This window comes from Dermacentor silvarum, chromosome 4 (genome assembly GCF_013339745.2).
Source record: "Dermacentor silvarum isolate Dsil-2018 chromosome 4, BIME_Dsil_1.4, whole genome shotgun sequence".
Taxonomy (NCBI): Eukaryota; Metazoa; Arthropoda; class Arachnida; order Ixodida; family Ixodidae; genus Dermacentor; species Dermacentor silvarum.
Window position 1 is genome coordinate 18,468,679 of NC_051157.2, and position 14,699 is coordinate 18,483,377.

General features: G+C 45.6%; 1 protein-coding gene across 2 annotated transcripts in view; it reads right to left on the minus strand.

Annotated features, from left to right (window-relative positions):
* LOC119449561 (E3 ubiquitin-protein ligase MYCBP2-like) overlaps positions 1-14,699 on the minus strand; it is a 208,031-nt gene that overhangs the window by 81,947 nt on the left and 111,385 nt on the right. For both annotated transcript variants that reach the window (XM_049665301.1, XM_037712753.2), the window contains exons 41-44: positions 13,103-13,334; positions 2,201-2,410; positions 1,043-1,098; positions 797-969 (exon numbers count right to left, since the gene is read on the minus strand). In XM_049665301.1, the coding sequence (XP_049521258.1) occupies positions 797-969; positions 1,043-1,098; positions 2,201-2,410; positions 13,103-13,334 (671 nt within the window). The remainder of the gene's footprint in view (positions 1-796; positions 970-1,042; positions 1,099-2,200; positions 2,411-13,102; positions 13,335-14,699) is intronic.

Here is a 14,699-nt window from a genome sequence, read left to right on the forward strand (position 1 = left end):
GCAATGTTGTAACAAGTACACAATTTTCATGTCAGGCATATTTTGTCAAAACCCGGAACTAAGTAAAAAAAATAATTTTTTTTCTTTCCTTAAAATGCAAGCCTCCTTTGTCTCTGCAATTGGACCGACAGTAATCGAAGAGACAGGTCTGCTTGTAAACCTCAGTTTCATGGATCCAAAGTGTTGTATGCACATGTTACATAGTAATCTTGAGTGCCAGTTGTAGAAAATGATGGTGGCGCAGTGGCACAGTGGGCCATCCATGGAGGAAGGAAAAAAACTAGGAGGGAGTGCAGCACCACAATCTTGAAGCCTAGTCGTAAAAAATACAAAGGAAAGCCTCGGGGGAAGCAGGCCCTCACCACCTGATACACAAGCGAAAATTTCCAGCCACTGACTGCACAGAGAGTAGAGCAGAGTGCAGGTAACGAGCATTGAATGTGACAAGAGCGTCACTAAGTGCTACCATGAACCAAACAATGCCTTGAAAGGTCAGGCAACATTGGAGGGCCTATTTCCCAAGAGCCGACACCTAGGTGGGCCCAGAAGGGAGGGAAGGGTGGCGTCAGAGGAGGTTGGCTTAGGCTAGCTGCCTGAAGCAATGCTCTCTCCTAGTCACTTTTTTTTCCTCCTTGTGGCCCTGCAGGCGCTTACGGTCTATACAGTCAGCAAAAGATAGAAATGTATTTAAAGAACTCAATGTGTCCAGCAGAAAACAAAATAATAAGCAGACAAGATAATCCCAAATGACCAAAGTGCAGTCATTACACTATCAGAACAGTTAACAATTCGTCACCTTGCAAGCCGGCCACCACTTGTTCCAGGTGTGCATGACACAAAGTCATGAAGGAAAGGTCGTTCATTTGAGCGGTCGCTGAATGACAATGAACCTTCCAATGCTTGCTGTATTGTGGGCAGATGTGCAAGCGCAAAGCCACGTGAGAGCAATGCCGAATGGCTGCTAAACACCTGGAAGGGTTGAAAACGCAATAAAATTAGTAAATCGTAAGATACAGTTTCACATAAGTTCTTGTGTTCCTACCTGACGTGCAAGAGGCTCTGCTACCTCCATGTCTTCTTCCATGTCACTTGGCAACACTATTGCAAGAAAGGAGAGTACCACGATTAGCATGGGTTCCTTAATAAAATGTGATAAATGGTACTAAATTGCTTATGACAGTATGAGGCAGAAAATTGACAAGTGATGATTCAATTTTAAGCAGATAAATGAAGTGATGTTTGAATGAGGCTCCACGTTATTACTAGTAAGCTTAGCATGGAAGGAATGAAGTCATTCGCCAAGTCATATGTATATGCCAAAAGAAATGATATGAACAAGAGACCTATCGGAATACCGAACCATAATTCCAATTTTTTTCTTATCATGTTGAGCAACCACATTTTTAGTCTAGTACAATGAGGCGAAACTTAATCATACTTATGCTAATGAACTGTTCAATAAAACTTGAAGAAAGGAATAGTGATGTTTCCATGCTATGTACTGTTGCAGTCATTAAAATGCGAACAGCGAAGTGTGTGGTTTTTGTGCAACCTAGCAAAAAGCTAAGAGCACGAAGCTATATGAATAACTCTGATGTGGCGCTGGCTAACACCCCCAGAGTGAGTTCTAGTTGTAAAAATGTCAATAACCCAGAAAGTGGACAGGAAAACGGCTCCGCGGTAGCTCAATGGTGAGAGCATCGCACGCGTAATGCGAAGACATGGGTTCGTTCCCCACCTGCAGACAGTAGTTTTTTCATCCATTTTCATTTCCATTAATTTATCATTTCTTTAATTCGATTAGTAAGTACAAGTAATTTCCCCTATGTTATCCTTCGTGTCATTGTTTGTTGGCTTCTTATGATGCGATTAATAAAAATCGGGCCCCTCGGTTCCCTTTCTTCTAACTCTGATGTGTCTATCATGAACACCATTTGTGACATATCACAGTTGGTGGTACATGTCTGTGCCCTTTGGTTTTCGCTACGTTGCAGAATACTCATGCACTCCCCTGCCCATATTTGAGCAAGTGCTGATAGTACACGAAAAGCGAAAGCAAGTCTCAAGCCTTCAACAGAAGTTTGATTGCCCCCTTAACAAAAAAAAAGAGAGAGAGAGAGAGAGAGAGAAAGAAAAAGAAATCCAATGCCTGCATGTTCTGTACATGCCACCTGCATGCTCAATACCAACAGGACTGTACCTGTTGGGAGAATGAGGTCCCGGCGGAGCAGGGAAGCGGCGCACATGCCACCAAGGTACGACAGTTCCTTCTCGAGATGAAGCAGGCCCCCTGCTGAGCCAGGGCAGACACCCTCGTACCCAGCCACCTGGCATCGGAACCCATACGAGCTGGTTTTGTTGTCCTTGGCACAGTCCGAAGCAGTCTCAAGTGAGAACACCAGCTGGTTCCCTGGGGATAGAGGATGCAGGATTGATATTCAGTCTGGCTGGTGACGATTCAACATTGACTTGAGCAACGCACAGAAGACAAGGGTGAGAAAGAGAGAGTAAAGCAGTAGAAAGCAGACATGGAGAAAGCCTTCATCTTTCTGCCCCTCGCCATCTGCATATGCAGTGAAATAGAAGACCCTCGAAGCCATTTCCCTTTCAGGCACTGTGTGTTTGTAAATGCTAAAAAATAACCTCAAAATAAGAAGCACTAATGAATGTACTAAAAAAAGTCCTAAATGCATCAGAAACACCTTAAATTGCTTCTGATTAGATTTAGTGTGTCAGTCAAAAGAGTTATGAGATAGAAGTCTACTTATCTGCTGTGACAGTGGTATGTTGTCAGGCAGTAGGTTCTCATCTTGTCTATGACAGCAATTTGCACTAGCCAGCTTTCTGAAGTGGCTTGCTGTTGTCGAAGAAGAATTCATGCGAAATATCTGACACTGTATTGCTTCCACACCTCAGACATCTTTGAGAGTTCAGCCATGGAGTATATATTTGAAGACCCAGCAAAACTGGCTAGAAAATTCAGGATTACAAATCTGTTCTGCTCCTGCATGTCTTTAATGATGCTGAAGATATAATGAAAGCATCAAAGCTATATTTTAAACAGACAGGATTAGTTGGTCCCTGAAAGAGCTATGGCTGCAGTCTTTCTGTATTGAAGCACAAGCTATTACAGTGCACTCCTGATTTCTCGCAGCCCTGTTACAAGCTCTCATCAGGCCAGTTTAATGTGCAAAATACACTGGGATAAGAATATTTAATTAGGGGTGCGTGAATATCGAATATTAGATTTCAAATCAAATATCGGATCGAATCAAGAAAAGAAAGCCAAATATTGAATCGAATACAGTAAAAGCTTGATGATACGAATCTCACGGGGTCACGAAAAATATTCGTATTAGCCGAAATTCGTATCATCGAAACACAATTAAAACTACTGTCGAATCTCGATAATTCGAACTCGAAGGGGCCCGAAAATTTGTTCGAATTAAAAGGACGTATTTTTGAAGTATTCGTGCACCATAGCACGATGCACGAACGGTGCGAGTCATGAAATATCGCGGCGCGCAAGCGCATAGCAAGCGCGGGCCACGAAACTTCCCACGCCGGCTAACGGTCACTTCCCGATAACGACAGAAAACGAAGCTTCAGGGAGCGAGCGGGCGGCGCCGGCACACGGGTGCGTGCGGAGACCGTCGAAGGTGAGGGAGGAGGGCGGCAGGGAAGCGGATATGGCCGCGTCAACTCCGCCGCTTCGGTGGCTCCCCTCGCCCTCCCTCTCAACTCCCTCGTAGCTCTCTCACCTTCGACTCCGTGAGCACATCTCCGTGCGCGCCCGCCGCCGTGCTGGTGCCAGCTTATTTTAGCCGCCCCCTGAAGTTTCGTTTTCTGCCGTTATCGGGAAGCGAGCGTTTGCGGGCGTGGCAGTTTCGTTGGCCCGACTGTGCCTCCGCCGCTGCTTCCCTCTGCGCTGCTGCCGCAGCGTGCAAGGTCAACATGTGACTAGAAAATAGAGGAGAAGGGTTCACTGCCATTTTATCCGTGTGGCTGAGACGAGACGTCGGCACTAGTGTGTGCTAGAATACGGTTGTCTAGAACACTCTAGTCGGCACGTACACGCTTGTTCCGGCGCGATGCAGAAACGGCGACCTTGCAATTTGAGAGAGGGGGAAATTTCCGCCGCAGGTTCGGGCTCTCCCCCCCCCCCTCCCCCCTCCCCCCCGTTCCTTCGCGCGCGGCATTGAGGGGTCTCTCCTGAGCTTTTGCTCTATGGCGGTGTCGGAGCAATGCCGGTCGGAGGCGCCGCCGCGTTATTTGGCGCGCTGCTAAGAGCATTGTCGGTACGCGGTATGTTCGAAGTAAGCGTGTTCGAATTAACGAGATTCGACTGTATAGTCGGATACAACTTTAGAAGACAGCGGCATTTGCCCCTCAAAGGCGGAGGCACACGAGCCGGTACCAATAGGCGCGCACTTCAGGTGACGTCATGAGCCGGACGGCCGGTGTCTCCGCCGACGGAGAACATGCCTAACATGGCCGCCCTCGCTTCGAACTGGGCCGAGTCGCGTCAGCTCGGTGCGTCTCCCTTCGTCAGAGTGAATTCGAATTGTTTGTGGTGGTCTGCCATGCCGGAAATATTATTGTGAGCTTACGATGCACAATTTGTGCCGCGTGCGCTTGTTCTGAGCCGTGAGCCGGCGAAGAAAGATTGCAGCGAACATCGGTGGCGCTGCGCTGCGCTTCGTGTGGAAACAAGATCCCGCGGTGGCATACCGCTGCAAACGAACATCGTACGTGTTTGTGCCGTGGTGTTTTGTTTTGCTCCTAAGTGAAGTTACGACGAGGAGAGTTCGCCAAAGTCTGGTACCTACTGTGAGCGGCGGGTGTGTTTGTGTACTGTGCCCCTGCGTTTCTCGTCGGACGTGGTGAAGTGATGGAGCAAAACCATTATCAGCATGAATCGCTGTTCAGGATGTGGCCGCTCTTGTTCTTGCCGAGACTCCTTGGTGGTGTGGTCATCGAGGCGACACAAGGCTCGTTCGGCAACAAAGGATTGCGTACCGATGTCACCTCGCTGGGCTCCATGGCCGAAAACTGGCACGGAATGCCGCGCGTGATCGTGCCCGAACTTACGAGATCGCAGGTTCGCAACCGCGAAAAAAAGAAAAAAATATATTAATTAAAAATAAGCCCAACACATTAAAAAAATAAGGTTGTGCAAACAAACAAGAAGTATATATGAATTTTATGCTATTAAGCCAGTGACTGCTACGCCCGGTGCCGTCGATCTTGCTCCGTAGCAGACGACGCACAGCGTTGTAGAAGGCACGGAGTTATTTTTCTCTCGCGATCCGGCATGTGCGGTAGCATTTCCATCATGATAGTTTTACCAAACCACCGTCAAGATACACAAATCTTAATTATAGCGACAAATACGCGTTTTAGAAGCAGTCACAATTTCTTGAGCGGGACTACTTCTTTAGTCGCGGAGGAATTGGCTGCTGCGCTTCGGTCAACTGGGCGGGGCCTCCTCCTGTCTTCTAAAGTTGTACCCGACTATAGCTAAATTAAAGAGTCAGAGGTGAACTCACTCAGGCACATGTACGTAAAAAGCATTTATTTCTTGAAGCGCCACCGCTTCAAACTCTTCGCGCCCAGTCGCGGAGTCCGCGCTGTCCGGCGCCGCGCCTCCGCACCAAAAGAGAAGGAGAGAAAGCGCGTGACTGTGCGCTGTTGTCTTTCGCGGCCGTCGGTGGGGCGGCGTTTATTCGTATCAACCGACGCAGGCTGAAAATCGATTCGTAACAACCGTTCTCTAGCACGTTGCAAAGTAATGGGGCTCGGCCGGGACCACAGAAAAATTCGTATCATCCGGAAATTCGTATTAGCCGTGATCGTATCATCGAGCTTTTACTGTATAGAATACAAAAAATTTTATCACAAGTGTTAATGCCTGCAAACTTTGGGTAAGAAAGCACGATGCTGATCACGAGCTATCATTAACTTAGATACAAAGAAATCAAGATATACAGTTACAGTTGACTCTTATTTCAGGGAATTTCAAATTAGTATGCCAGCACTGATTACAGTTGTTATAGTATATGAAGCTGCCTAGAAAATATATTTTTGTAATAATAGGATGTCTATTCAATAGGATTAAACACACCGTGGTGGTGTAGTGGCTATGGCATTGCACTACTAAGCCCGAGGGCATGGGATCGAATCTTGATCACTGTGGTCACATTTCGATGGTGGTGAAATGCAAGAACGCCTGCGTACCAAGCACTGGGCGCACTTCAGGTGGTCAATATTAATCTGGAGTCCCTCACTATGGCGTGCCTATTGTGGTTTGGCACGTAAAAGCCCAGAGTTTATATTATTTAATAAATTATATACTTTTTTTCTCATAACGCTGAATAATTAGTGACGTAACGCTTTACTGAATATTAGTGAGGTTCTCAGTTGTTTTCCTCCACAATACAGAAAGGCTTTCCCATCTTTACAGCAAGTGGGTTATTGTAAGGCCAATCAGCGCAACAGACGAAAACTTGGACCAGCCATCATGAGACTCGATCAGCGCTCTGCACCGCGCGTAGCCATCGTTGCATGCTGCAGTGCAGGTTGACTGCAGTCGGCACCGATTGTAAAGAGCAGGCAGGCGTCTTTTCATTGTCAAGTTCGGCATGATTTGCCCCATGTCAAAGATTCTTAAAGGGGCCCTGGACCACATTTATTGCGATTGAAATTATATCGACACTCCAAGCGAATTTTCGCCGTCGTCATCGTCACCATTAGGTTCCGTATATATTTGGGTATATGTATGCTATATGCCACGCCATGCGATATGACATGCGGTATATACAGGCTATATTGCCACACCATTCTGTCACTAATGTTGCTCATACCAGGTCTTACATTTTTGACAAGATTATTCCTCAAAATTATTATCGAAGCTGAGAAATGCATTCGAAGTTAAAATAGGTTATGTCAGAAATACTTTGCCGCGAAAAGTACTTCAAAGTGTTCAGCAGAAGCAGAGTTATTGGGAATCAAACATCCCATTAACGGTGCTACCGCTCCTTCGTCAATGACTTGCACTTCAAAGGCTACGGCGGAGCGGGGCGTGACCACAACGCTCCACCTACTGAATGTCACCGTGGCGCGCAGTTCAAATTTAAATTTGGATGTTCACGTGGATTACCCTACTTCCGATTTTGGTGCCTACGACATGCCAAACACGATTGTTCTCAGTGACCCGCAGTGCGCTAAGCCTGCAGATTATGGCAGCACCCCGTGGTGGCCGCGGTATCTACGCTACGTAGTGGACTGCAGCTACATGGAAATGTAGTGCGTATGCGCAGCGTTTGCTTTGTGCACGGCAAGGCTTGAGTGTGCGCTTGTGCTCATATGTTCCAGCCTGGCCATGCTACATGGTGCAGACTGGCTTTGTCCTGCACCAGCTTGACCGACAGATAAGTAGCCACATCTAACTTGCCCATGTTGAAGTGCTATTAATTTCTCAATATGAAGCGAAGTCTGCCGAGGCATCTAATCAGGAGCACACAGGAGTGAGCATGTGCTGGCATGCGTACGTGCGGTCTGAACTTAACTTTCATGTGGTTCGAGGCTAGTTGAGTGTTCAATACTAGTGGAAATTAGCGAGAACCGACAGCTGCGACACCGATAAGCAGGGTGGCCAAAGTTTAATTCCTACGTGGGTGGTCGTGGCCGAGCGTAAGCAGACGATAGTCAGCTTTTTCTGGAAGTACGTAACTATAATTGAAATTCGAAATCAGATTTTCGCTTACTTCAGCCTGTCTAATAACTCTTTCCCTACCATGGAAAAAATAGGTGTTTTTTCGCAGGTTACACCATATTTTTTTTTCTGAAGAAAATACTGCACTAAATATTTTATGTAATACACAAACAAGAATGAGAATGAATGCACTTTTCACGCATAACAGTTTTATTCACGAGATGTATGTCATAAAAAAGATATAAATTGCCAAAATCAAGATTGTGGGATAAAATTAAACAAAGTCTGTAAAGACATGCTTGTATCTACTAAGAACAAAATGTTAAGAAAATTATGAGATATACAAAATGTGTTGCCGTCTAAATAGGCACTATCTCTGACAAAATTTAAATTTTTCATTGAACAGGTATTATGCTACAAAAATTTAGCTGCAAGCAGTACATTTGGGCGTGCCAGGCTGCAGTCGCCAATGTTCCAGGCCGGTTTGCGTCGTCGCTGCTCATAGAGTCAGTCCGATGAAAAAGCAGCATCCGCAGACTCGCTGCTGCACGATCTATAGATAAAATCAGCCACAGACGCAGCAGAATCACAAGATCTGCAATTTTTCGAAGCGCGCGCGCTGCTCTCGGAGGCAGCCATTTTTGCTTTCTACTTTGACGATCGCGAAACATCAGAGCGTGTTTAAGAATCACTGCCTCGCGGGGGAAAAAAAAAGATAAATAAATAAAAAACTGCTCAGAAAACTAAAATATAGTTCTCCTTGACGTCCAATGGGCAATGCCCAATGGGTGCGGTACGGAAAGAGTTACACTGCGTCAATAAATATACAATAGAACCCTGCTGATACGTTTCTCACGAGACCATGAAAAAAAAAAAAAAAGCCTAAGAGCCTGGAAATGCAAGAGCCGAGAAACAGGAGAAATCGTGAAAGGGAAGTAGTGGTGAATTGCACACAATTTTATTTTAATTCTTACATTTGAAAAAAAGTCGCAGTTTCGCCCGAAAGCCGAAGCATCGATTGCGATAGCGAATTAGTCAAACCTCATTAATACGTATCCGCTTAATCTGTAATTGTGGTTTAAACGTAGTCGCGAAGACTCCCCCCCCACCCAGCCTCTATTTTACTTTTTTTTTTTCTTGTTCTACACGCACAGGCACAAAATCGGCAGACGTTCGATTCTCGAGTTGCGACGCCCGGACGACAGTCACCAGCGGTAGTAAACTTAAAACATAGCCACCATGACGTATTTCCTGCTCATACAGCTGTTGCCAATTGCAGTACACAAAAGCATGGCCTTCGAGATTAGTTTCTCGTAACGTGAAGAAGCTGCCAGTAGGGGGTGTGAATTCGCTGTCGCCGTCAAATCCAATCTAATTCAAGTAGTAACCGCGCAGAAGCACATTTTATAGCTGTAGCAATTATATGGACCCTCCAAACGCATTTCTGCTGTCACCATGGACGTCGCCGCATAAAGTCCAAACACGGTAACATCGTCGTCTCGTACCGTACGCTGTATGTGCGAGTGAAAACTTGCGAAGGTCAGCCGATGATTGCAGCTCAATCTCAAGCGCGCGAGAGAGAAAGACGAGCAGAAGTGCACTTCTGTCGCACGTGAAGCACTGCGGGGGAGGCGACGAAGTGGGGGGCGTTTTACTTCGGCAGCGGCCGCGCGGGCACCGTATCTTGAAAGCGATCTGCGATGTGAACAAAGTGCAACTAGTGCCGGTAGCTTCATATGCACTCGCTTTCGACGTTCAGTTCGTGTTAAAGTGAGAGATGGCACGAAGGTCAATTTGCTCGCTGCTGCGGCCGCGCCTCCTCACTAAAAGCGAATTTTGAAAGCAAGTTTCCGCGGTCATCAAGCGAGATGTGTTCATGTTTACCTGTACACACGCTACACCGTACTTGTTAATTTATTTAGCAATCGGGGCCTTATGGACAAACTGGATCACGTTCGAAGATGCCGTCGTCGCCGCAAGGCCACCACGGCGGCAAGTGGAGATAACCGATTTTTTGCTGCCTACGTGCAAATAAAGCCTGTCTGAGTGTGTGTATTTGAGAGCATCGTGACATAGTTCTTTTTTGGCCGGTAATTTGCCATTAAATTGGCATTGGTGGTTAATTCATACATCGTTTAGTGCTTCGTTCAATGTTGTTCCCGGTCGACTACGTATTAATGAGGTTTGACTGTAGTAGACAGCTGTATAAAGTAAGGAGAGTATTTTTATCGCCCGTATAAAGTTGTAAACATTCGCTTATTAACTATATTAACAAGCATGGTGTCAGTGCGCACAGGCAAACATGAACCCATCGCACCTAATGAGTGCACACGCTGTCAAAACGCTGGTATGAGGAAGTGCGGTATCAGCAGCTAGCGATGTGACCTTCATGCTGTCTATCGCTTCAATGCAAACTGAGCGCCGAGAATATGCAGCATGCACAAAGCTACAAGTTGCCGATGCACCTACACTGCCTAGACTCTGCCCCCAACACAGATAGCGTTCAAGATAGGGCCCGCGCGGCCATGCAGTACACAGTTGATGCCAGAGTACAATGTCGTACCCTATCCCCCTGGTGGCTCGAGCACTACGGAAGAAGGTGCGTTTCCTCCCCACTTTTCTTTCTTGCAAGTTCGAGTTTTTAGCCATGGTCCTCTGCTCCCCTTGCACGCTTTCACTCAGACATACAGCATACGGCTCGCAGGTGACGGCGTTATCGCCCTTGGACTCTAAAAACCAATTTTATGGCCCCCACATGTCATAGACACCACCTTTTAGATAGCAAATACGATTCTCAAAGGCCATGCTTTTGCGGGCGGAAACCGAAAATATGTCATAGGTATCGCCCCCAGCACTTTGGCCGGCCAATTCCAACGTCAAGCCACCAAGCCAAGCGACGATGAAAAGTCAACATGGCAGCTGGGGCTGGCGCGGAGTGGCAGTTCGCAACGCATGATGCAGGAACGGTCCCACGGTTGTGACGCAACAGCAGGGTTACCAATGCATTGGGTCCTATGGAAGCTATGCCAGGATCGGCTGAAAACGATGTAACAGCCAGGAAAATGCAGCACCCGGGAACGTAACAGCGGGGTTATACTGTACACAGCAACAATAGGAAGAAGCACACTGATCTGAACACCTTTCTTGATTGATGTCAGCTAATGGCCAATAGCAGCCGTATATGGGAATTGGCCATATTACAAAATAAAGTGTCCAGAAAAAGATTGAGCAGCAGGCTTGTGTTAAAAAGAGTGTGTTTGAAAAAAAGTTGCCTTAACGCTGCGCTTGCGAGCTCCACACGCCATGCACAACTGTGAAACTTGGCTGAGATGGTCACTGCAGCATATGCTATCCGTGGACTGTTTTCTTTTTCACTAAACCCGAGAGACAGGTTGCTCGAAGCTACAAAAAAAGACTAATGTGTGTCTATGAAAGTGTGGGGAACGAAAGGCTGCCATACTGTGTGTCGCAAGGATCACTGTTGTCCGTGAACAACTTTCTTGCCATTCCATACACTTGCTTTCATTTGTGACGCGGCTTGTCCTCTCTCCAAGTGTTGTGCAACTGCTATAAATAAATCGGCGTCGATTCGGCACCAAACCCTAACTTTCACTCACACCCAACAAAGCAGCACCAATTAGGCCTAATGGCCGATGTGGTAACGGGGTGCAAGCGGTTGCAGAATGCTTGCCGCTATCTTCGTACGGGTGATTGGTTCCGAGATCACACCTACGGGTTAGCTTGACGAATGTTGAAGTGACCTTAATTATGTTGACGCGTATCCAACACGTTCTGCGAAAGTTCCAGCGGCTAATCGGCCCAGTCTTTGCATATGATCTTGCACTTTACGGAATACATGCTGTTTTTGTTGCCGTTGTCTCTGTCTACGTCGCATTATCATTTCGATCGGTTCTGTCAACCTGGACAAACCTTGTACTAACAGAGGCGGCCCCAGCCGACAACACTCTGTGTCCTGTGGATTGCGGCGTTCGGTTGTTGCGTGTGCGATCCCCACATTGGGCCAATGTCGGGGAGCATATTAGGCAGAAGCGTTCACAGTAAGAGTCAAAGTCCACAATTGAGGCACTCATTTGCGTGGAATCGAGCCCGAGGGGCTCCGCGGTGCGTGTGACATGCGGTACTGTTCAAGTCTCTACCCTGAATACTATACCGGATATTCAAAAAATGAAATGTTAGATATTTGATTAATGAATTGAGTTATTCGAGCGTTCACTATTCGATTCCATTCGATGATATTCGAGTATTCGCACACACCTGTGTTTATTGAAAAGAAAAAATATTTCGTGTGAACACCAGGCAGAAACGGAAAGTGAGCTTCACCCCAAGCCACCTAGGGTTATGTGTGGAACTTATACAGAGAGTCCTCGACGGATGTGAAACAGAGGTGTACATTGATATTCATCTACATTACCTCTGTGATACCACTCCTGCGAGGGTTTTGCATCAGTCTTTCTCCTCCAACCATGCTTTCAAGAGAGAGCTAATCGCATAGCAAACTTCTTTCTTGTCCTCTGGTTCTGCTCTAGCATAACAAACGATGCTTGCTGCTTTTCATTCAGTGTTGGCTGAAGTCATTTAGCCATGAAATTTGTACTCAAAACCAAAACTTGGCAAAAAAAAAAAGAATGTTTGCGGTGTTTGCTGCCTGTAGGCAACACTCATCCATTAACAGTGCAAAAGTGGAATAAAAAGTAAATAACTGAAAATATTCGAAAACGAAAAATGATACTAAGAATTACACATCAAAAGGGCAAGAGGGCTGAAATGAAGGATGAATAAGTAAATAATTTAACAAAGAAATGCACTTTAATTAAGAAATCTGTTCTGTAATAGTACGAGCAGGCAGGACGTGCCTGTACTGGAAATGACCCAAACTGCAACCAATTTTCCAAGCAGAAGAAACAAAATAGACTACACACTTAACAAGAAACACATACATAATATGTGTGGAAAACAGAGGGGGAAACGCCCTACGCCAGGAAACTATGCAGGAACTATGCCAAAGTGCTAACTTGTGGTTTGCAGGGGGTACTCATTAACTGTGTCTTTCACCAACTACCACTGTATAAAGATTTATTCTTTCCTATTCTTTCAACTCGGATCACTTCATTTCATTTAACTCAGAAGCATAAATTATGGCAACAAGTAAATGATCTTGCATGAAGAAGGACCATCCTAATCCTTCTAAATGTGGTAAATTAGTCACTCAATCTTAATTCAACATCTTACCTATGTTTAGGGCACAGACAAAAAGACCGAGAAGGCTCGTTTGTGTCTTTGTCCCAGATATGAGGCTCTTTCAACAGCTCTCTAAAACTGATCCTGGACAAATATCACTGATATTGAGTTAGTTGACACAATGCTCACCTGGAAGAATGATAGCTGTCGCGGGCCACTCCGATTTGTGAAAGCGCTGCAGGACCGGCCAGAAAGGACTGCTGGCATCTTCGTCGACATCATCGCCTCGACCTGGGCTCAACACATGACCCAGGCCATTATGACTAGGAATGTACAACTGGAGGCTGTCTTCAACCTGAGTGGTGCCACACCGCGGGTCAAACTCCAGTGCCATCCAGCGAACACTGGGAGCAAACTTGACCTGTTATGAGAAAGACGGGTGCAGATCAGTCGTTCGGCACCATTGAATCTAAGAGAAGTCTCATTTACACTCAGTAGGGATGTGCTAATATTTGAAATTTCTAACATGGATTGAATAACCTCTGCTATTAAATTTGCATTAGATTCGACAATTCACTATTTGAATTTCCCGAACATATTCATTTCTTTAGAATATCGTGTCCATGAGGGAGAGAACAATGGAAGTGATGACTGTTCTGAATGATGCCGCTGTAGGAGAGCTGCGGTTGCTGCTCAACCTCGTCTTTAGGCAACCTATATACGAAATTGTTGTTCATATTAATTATTTGGCGAGTCTCGCCATGTTTGCATCTCTTTAAAGCAACGTACGATGTCATAGTATCATACTTATCTCCTTCAATGAACACAACACTGTATGTGCATCTGGTGACGTGCTGTTCCCTTGTTTATAGTTATAGATAGTTATATATAAAGTGGTCGTTATATCAGTAGTTCGTTATATATTGACAAGCCCTTAAAAACGCTAAAAAATTAACTGCACTGAAGCTGCTGTCAGCAGTTACAATTCGGCGGCACTTTGGTCCAAAAACAAGATTTTCAGTGTCATTCTTGCTCCCAGTGCGTTCCAACACCTAGCTGTAAACTTCCATTAGAAACGTCCATCTAAAGAACGAAATGCGACGCCTTGTAGCTCTTTCAAAATGACGCCCAGTTCTAATCGCCTGTAATTTCAAAACTGTAGGCGCAGCCGGCATTTTTATTCAAGAGCTTGTGATGGATTTTACTACCAGCAGGTAGTAAAAATGACTATATTATTTTTGCACACGAGAGCGAAGCGTTCTAGTTGGCCGGAAGCGTAAACTTCGGAAACTACTGCGCCACCATTCTGCGAAGGTCTCGGACATGATTTGAACATACGAACCGGTAAAAATAGGCGAAACGGTATTGGGGTATTTCTTGTGTTCTCAATCACTAACGTTGGCACCAGGAAATCGTACGCAACGGGATCGTATCAACGAGGTTCTACTGTACTTTTTCCCAAGGGAGTACATCAGACCACTAAAACTTTCCGAACATAGACATCACAAATGACTAAGATACCTACGAATGAAGCCTCTCCGTGCCAAACTTTTTTGCACAAAATCACAAATATTTCCTTGACTTTTTTGACTGATTCCTTGTGAACAGCTCTCATTATCCTAATATCAGCAATTCTTTTGCTTTTTTTCTGTTGTCTGTTACTGTAAATTTTCTCATATTTCTTTTAGTTACAGATAGGTATGGCCACAGGAAGTCTATATGAAGCCTGCATTTCTTGGAACAGAACCGCAACTTTGTAGCGATGCCTTCTCCTGATGTTAATGCC